This window comes from Zingiber officinale, chromosome 5B, assembly GCF_018446385.1.
Source record: "Zingiber officinale cultivar Zhangliang chromosome 5B, Zo_v1.1, whole genome shotgun sequence".
NCBI classification, from domain to species: Eukaryota; Viridiplantae; Streptophyta; class Magnoliopsida; order Zingiberales; family Zingiberaceae; genus Zingiber; species Zingiber officinale.
In genome coordinates, this window is record NC_055995.1 from 130,647,419 (window position 1) to 130,654,172 (window position 6,754).

Genomic DNA, 6,754 nt, shown 5'->3' on the forward strand with positions numbered 1-6,754 from the left:
AATCTGGTGAACAGGTTATTTCCTTAGGTGATTCTAATTCTTCTTATTTTTATGACATTCTAAAATGTTGGCCTATCATCAAGGGTGATACTGTTAAATCCATAATGGATTTTTATTTTATTTTACTTTTCAGTACGTCAAGGTTATTGGTAAGCACTACATCTATTATCTCTATTGAAGAAGAAAAAGAATTCTTATTTCTTAGCTTTCTCTATTTTGCAGAATGGTAGATCGATTTGTTTTTTAATAATATTGTTAACAAATTGAAGGAGGTACACCCTCTTAACATCAAGAGTAGCCAGCATACTTTTACACAAAAGGGGGCATTCCATTCATTTAATAAAATTTTCTTGTTGATCTTCTATGACAATTAGGTTTTTTTTAATATTTGTCAACGTTAAAATATTATCACATTTTGAAGATATCATAAACCTTGATTAAGGAACGACAATGAAATCCCAGTTGCAATGGGAGATACTGAATTGTGAACCTCTCATTGCAGATCAGATAATTTGAACATGAAGACTTTTGCAAAGGGAGGAGTCGAAGTGTGAGCTTCACCACATTGCATTCCCTGGCACAATGAAGACTTGGTTTGCAAAAGGAGTAGCCAAAGTATGAGCTTCACCGGATTGCATTCCCTGAGCACCCAAACGATTTGTACAAGCAATGAAGACTTGAATTGCAAAGCGGAGGCATTGATGTGCAATGCTCCACCACGTTGCACACCCTATGCATCAGACATTTAAAGAAATCATATCTTGATATCAAGGACAAATTGTCAAGAATGAGAAATCTTTTCCAATAAAAGATATCATGCAAAACACTTCAAGAGAGAGACACTAAGGACAGCAACTATATTTCATCAACATATACAACTCATCTATCGAAAGAATTTCCCGATACAGACACTATGTCAATAACCACCAAACGCACAAACCCATAACACTGCAGAATCAAGGGTATGCTTAATGTGCAACACTTTTTTTTTGCAGCTTGTAAAGAAACCATTGTAACAAAACTAAGAAGGTACATTAAATTATAAAAACACTGATAAGGTACATTAAAAGCTTAGAAACATCCTTCATTACATCTAAAGTTATTTGCTTATAATAAATTACATCAACCATCTCAAAATCATCACAATCCAAGTAAAGACAACTACAACGATAGCAACTCTAAACTTCCTATTCAGTGAACATATTTCATCACTCAACTTTATAGTAACAGAGTTGTTCACATCCTCCAGGAGATCATTGCAATCAATTGCACCCTTGAAACTATTATTTTTCTTCAATTCACTAATCTCCATTTGTAATTTTTTGTTATCCATCTTCAAATGATTAATAATTGCCTTAGTTCTCTCTGACAATTCTGGGTCATGCCATAAGAAGAAGCCGCATCCCCTATCCTGCATATCGAATAAACTCAATGAAAACCCAATAGTTAAATAACATATAAGAGATCTCAATATATAAATAAAGTTGATTTTGAAACAATTATATATAAATAAAACTTACTCTAAATCTTGGACATGAAAAAAAGCGCCTTCCTGGATTAGTTTCCTTCCATGACGTCCAGAGGGTAGCTCTTAACCCACAATAACATGATATATTGGGAGTTTCACCTTGTTCATCATTCATGCATCTTCGAGTCAAAGATGTTGCTGATGAAGAGCTGGCTTCCATGGATATTTGTTCCTTTGTCCTACAATTTTTTTCATATCAATAGTTATCCTTAGTTAACAAGATACATATTCTAATCATTTCTCACAAATAATTCACATGCATCTCTGAGTTTCTAAACCAAACTCCAGTGTTGTGTTCACATGCAAAGAAATAGGACCACAGTTTCCTTTGATACAAGTGCCTAGTATAAAAGAAAGAAATAATCCTATAGAAGAACAACTCATCAATCATGACCAAAACATGTAATAGGAAAAAATTACAACAATATAAGAAGAAATGCCAGCACTCTTCCAATCCTAAGCATATCGAAAAGGATAGCTTTGACATGTTGACTTGTGATGAAACTAGTACATAATGTGGGGCAACTAAGAGACCCGAAGCCAGAGATAAAAAAATAATAGACAGTTTGCGAAATCTTGGTCAGTCCATGCTCGACAATATTCAGGTAAGATAGGCTTACTCCAACATTCTGAATGAAAAAGTCTATAATTTGAACTAAGACAATGATCGAAATACAGACATTGGATATCCGAAATACAGACATTGGATATCTGTCAATTTTTCTAGGAATATCATCATCACAAAAACTTGAATTGACTCATGCAAATGACCGAGATAGTCTTCCAGCAAGACAAAGGCAAACTCAATTCATTGGATAAATTGTCGAGCAACATTGTTAAAGGTCAGGGAAGAACTATAGTAGCCTTAAAAGAACTGCGAAAAATTAGTAACTCCGACAGCAATATAGCAAATGAATAACGCAGCGTACCTTAGCTTCCCTCCGAAGGAACTATAAGGAAGAAAATAACCCTTACCTTCCCTCCGAACGAGATCCTCTCCACATCGACCAAGTTAGTGTGGCGTTAGGGCGTGGAGGAGCTGTAGTGGAGGAGAAGGGAGAGGCAGCGATTCCTGCGGGCGTGGGGCGAAGCCGAGCCGCGTCGCGTCGCAGGTGGAGGAGAAAGGAGAAGCGACAGTGGAGGAGAAGGGAGAGGCAGCGATTCCCGCGGCCGTGGGGCGAAGCCGAGCCGCGTCGCGTTGCAGGTGGAGGAGAAAGGAGAAGACACGGGAGCGGCGACAGTGGAGGAGGAGGGAGGCAGCGATGGGAGCGGCGACAGTGGAGGAGGAGGGAGGCAGCGATTAGATTTAGGGCTTGCTGTTTGAGTCCGTGCGATTTAGTGCTGGCTGTTTGACTCTGTTTCTTGTTTATTGTTTTTTTTTCTCCACGTAAGCAGTGCTGACTCATTCGCTGAGCGTTTCGTGCTTTGCATTCGCTGAGCATATCATTTCTCATATATATATATAGCTCCTTTTTCCATTAGCATTTTCCGAGCGTTTCTTTGAACCTCTTTCGTGCGCTGGATTAGGATAGCCGTGACAATAAGCATTAACACAAACTATTTCTAGTCAAATGGTAAGCTGCCGCTCAGTGCGATGCAGTCGGTGGTCAACCACGTGTACCCAAACTTAGACATATCTTCCTGATAAAATTAAGCTTCCATATTTCTCCCACGAACAGAACAAACATGATACATATATATCCTTTCTTATTTTTATAAGAGAGTCTTTACTGAGTAATTAATGCATGCGTATCTACAATATGCGATGAGCTTCCAACTCCCCTCATCGATTTCTCTCGTACTTGGGGTTAGACGACAATATCTAACTCGATAATCATAATTAAAGATGTAAAATGAAAAATGCCCATCCCCCATTAACGATTTTCGATTCACCTTAATGCCACCGGAAGTTGCCGCTGTCGATATTGGGCTGGGCCGGTCCTGGTCCGAACAAGAACAACTCGGCCATCTCCGAACTAGTTGTTGGGTCGGAATTATTGGGCTGGAAAAATGCTTCGTTCGCCTTCGGAAATTGCTGCTGCTGATGATGATGGAAACGCGGGAACTGGAGCTGCGGCTGCTCCAGGAACAGCTGCGGCTGCGGGAAGTGCAGAGTCGGAGGAGGCATCACGGCGGCCGGCGGCGCGTCGTGGGCGCTGGGCCCGTACTGCTGGCCGGACGGGAAGCCGGTGAACTGCTGCACCATCGCGCGGAAGTTGGCGGTGTCGGTGTTGAGCAGCGTCACCGGCGCCTTCCTCGACACCCTCGTCCGCCGCCTCGCCGGGCGCGCCACCTTCCCGCCCGACGACGCGACCGCCACCGCCGTGGACTCCGTCGCCGCGTCGAACGAAGGAGGCAGGGCCTCGTTGCCCCCGCCGAACGGGACCCACTGGGCGGGGCTCGAGGACGCCTCGCTCGCTGCGTCCATCGCTAGATTGCGTGAGAGAGGAGGAAGGAGAGGGCGTGGCATTTTATTATATTTACACCAGGAGGAGGAACTGGCGAAGGCTGACCCAGACACTACGACTGCCGTCGATTCGATTGGCTCGACGGGTGAAACAATGCCACGTGGGAAGTTGTTTTGACCTTCTGGATGGATCGAGGATGAGCGTTCGAGGAAGCGTCGTGGTTGATGAGCACCGGCAGCGGCGTAACATGTGAAACAGGCCGGGGATTTGGGTGCCGTCTCCTTCGCGACGTGATGTTTCTGGAATTGGACCGGTCTTGGAATAATTACCCATCCATATCTGTTCGAATTACTATCAAAATGCAACACGTCGTACAGCGGTCACACACCAAACGCTATCGGTCCAAGAGGTTGGCCAACTCGAATCCTTATGCCACGATTGAGAAAGACAATGGGGAACCATTTATTAATCGTCGTACGTGTGCCATAATACCCGTTCCATTCTTCCGGTCCGGTCTGGTCTGGTCGAAATCTGACCACACAGTTTTAAATCGACTGCTGTATCTGGTCTGGTCTCCTCCTCTACTACCACCCCGCGGTCAAAACTCCTCCCGCGTGCCCGGCTCGATCCATTTATCTCCGGACCCGGTTTGGACCGAACAACTACTTCACAAAGGGAATCTTGGCCGAATAGATCACCTTCTACAAACGAATATGTTCACCCTTAATGTCTCTGTCAATCCGTTTCAGAGTCAACACGAAAGAGATAAATCATGAACGGATACAAGCCTTTGGAATAGTGACTAGCACATAAGGAAGATATTTATCTCGGCTTTGCTAAGATTCGAATCTCATACCTCATGGTGACAACACCTCATGTACTAACTACTAGACCGTCCCAAAAGGACTATGAGCATATTAATTCGGACATGACATGTAGTGACTACGTTATTTTTCCTTGCATTAGTGGTGATAAGATTTTCTATTTTTATGGGATAAGTTAGTTGAATTAGTCTTTCCTATTTTCATGAGTTAGTGGTGTTAGTTTGTGGTGTATTTAAAAAGTCCTAGAGACGTATAGTAAATTAATTCATTTTTTTCTTACTGTAAGAAAGTATTCTAGCAGTTATTTTCCTTCTCATTCTATTCGTTTTTCGCATTAGTGAGTGTATGTGTCTTTGGGTGTGAAACCAACAGTTTCTAAGCCAACATCTGGTATCAGAGCGAGATTAGTATAGAACTCCTAAGTTAGTATTGAACACCCAAGAATCCACGACTCCACAATAATGTCGGGTGTCCCACAAGATGCTATGAAGGAGAACGACGGAGTGTCATTTTCCTATCCAATACTAAGTCCTCACAATTATACTGTGTGGGCAATCAAGACAGAAGCGATTCTTGATGCCCAGGGAATTTGGAAGGTGGTGGAGCCAGCGGAAGGAGCCTAGCTGGATGCAAAGAAGGACAAAAATGTGTGTGCATACATCTTGCAGTGTGTCCCCGAAGACATCCTTCTCCAGATCGTAAAAAAAAAAAGACGACAAAGGAAGTCTGGGACAACCTCAAGATGAGGTATCGGTAGTGATCGGGTGAAGAAGACACGGTTACAAACGTTGAAGAGCGAGTTCGACGCCCTCCGGATGAAAGAGATCGAGACGATTGATGAGTTTTCTAGCAAAATCAGCACCATGAGCAGCAAGTTCTCCACTCTTGGTGTCACGCTTGAAGACTGCTCTTTGGTAAAGAAGTTGCTCAATTCTGTCTATGATAAATTCTTTCCTATTGTTATTGGCATTGAGCAGTTCCACGACCTTGAGACAATACTATTTGAGGAGACTATAGGACGATTGAAGGCGTACGAGGAATGAGCATTACGATTATGCGATAATACCAACAACACTGAAGGTGAGCTCCTACTTACTCATGCCACATGGCAAATGCGACAGAAAGAGAGCAACGAGGACATTTCGTCAGGAGGCAAGGGGCGTGGGTCCAGGATCCCTGGTCATGGAAAATGGTGTGGGCATGGGCATGGGCATGGGCGAGGGCGCGGTCGTGGTCGTGGTACACCACGCCAAGACAGTGCAAGAGGCACTAGCAGCAACGGCAGAGACACTCATGATAAGAGTCATATAAAGTGTTTCAATTGTAAGAAAATGGGGCATTATGCGTCTGAATGCTACAACAAGCGTCATGATGATGAGGCTCACCTCACTTGCGCCATCGATGAAGAGCTAACACTGATGATGACCGTGTCCCACGAGAAGTCTCACACTAGGCGTGAGCGGCAGGATACCATTCTGCTCAGTGAAGATAGGTTGTTGCTAGAGATGTACCGCGACGTTAAGAAAAGAGATAAAGACGTCTGGTACCTTGACAACGGTGCCAGCAACCACATGACTGGCCATCGCGAGAAGTTTCAAGAACTAGATGAAACCATCATCGGGAGGGTGAGGTTTGGTGATGGATCAACCATTGAGATCATCGGCAAGGGTACAGTTGTGTTCGAATGCAAGAACGGCGATCAGAAGGCTCTCCACGAGGTATACTACATTCTGAAACTTTGTAGTAATATCGTAAGTCTTGGTCAATTGATAGAAGCTGGGAATGAGGTGCATATGAAAGGAGATACCATGAAGGTGATTGATAAGAGCGGGAAGCTCTTGATGCTGGTAAAGCGAACACAGAATCGCTTGTACAAGATAACCTTGAAGATATTCAGGCAAGTCTGAATCCTAGCAAAACTAGAAAACCCAACCTGGTTATAATATGCAAGGCTCGGATATGTCAATTTTCATGACTTGAAGCTGTTGGGTGAG

General features: G+C 43.4%; 2 protein-coding genes across 2 annotated transcripts; both read right to left on the minus strand.

Moving 5' to 3' along the window:
* Positions 1-1,040: 1,040 nt before the first annotated feature.
* LOC121986018 lies at positions 1,041-3,046 on the minus strand. The gene is made up of 3 exons (XM_042539777.1): positions 2,504-3,046; positions 1,521-1,707; positions 1,041-1,411 (listed from the first exon to the last, which is right to left on the minus strand). The coding sequence occupies exons 1-3, from the start codon at positions 2,980-2,982 to the stop codon at positions 1,118-1,120; spliced, it is 960 nt and encodes a 319-aa protein (XP_042395711.1). The 5' UTR covers positions 2,983-3,046; the 3' UTR covers positions 1,041-1,117.
* A 124-nt stretch (positions 3,047-3,170) lies between these two features.
* On the minus strand, positions 3,171-3,983 carry LOC121986019 (VQ motif-containing protein 22-like). The gene has a single exon (XM_042539778.1). It carries the CDS (start codon positions 3,954-3,956, stop codon positions 3,423-3,425), a length of 534 nt encoding a protein of 177 aa, XP_042395712.1. The 5' UTR covers positions 3,957-3,983; the 3' UTR covers positions 3,171-3,422.
* Positions 3,984-6,754: the final 2,771 nt, after the last annotated feature.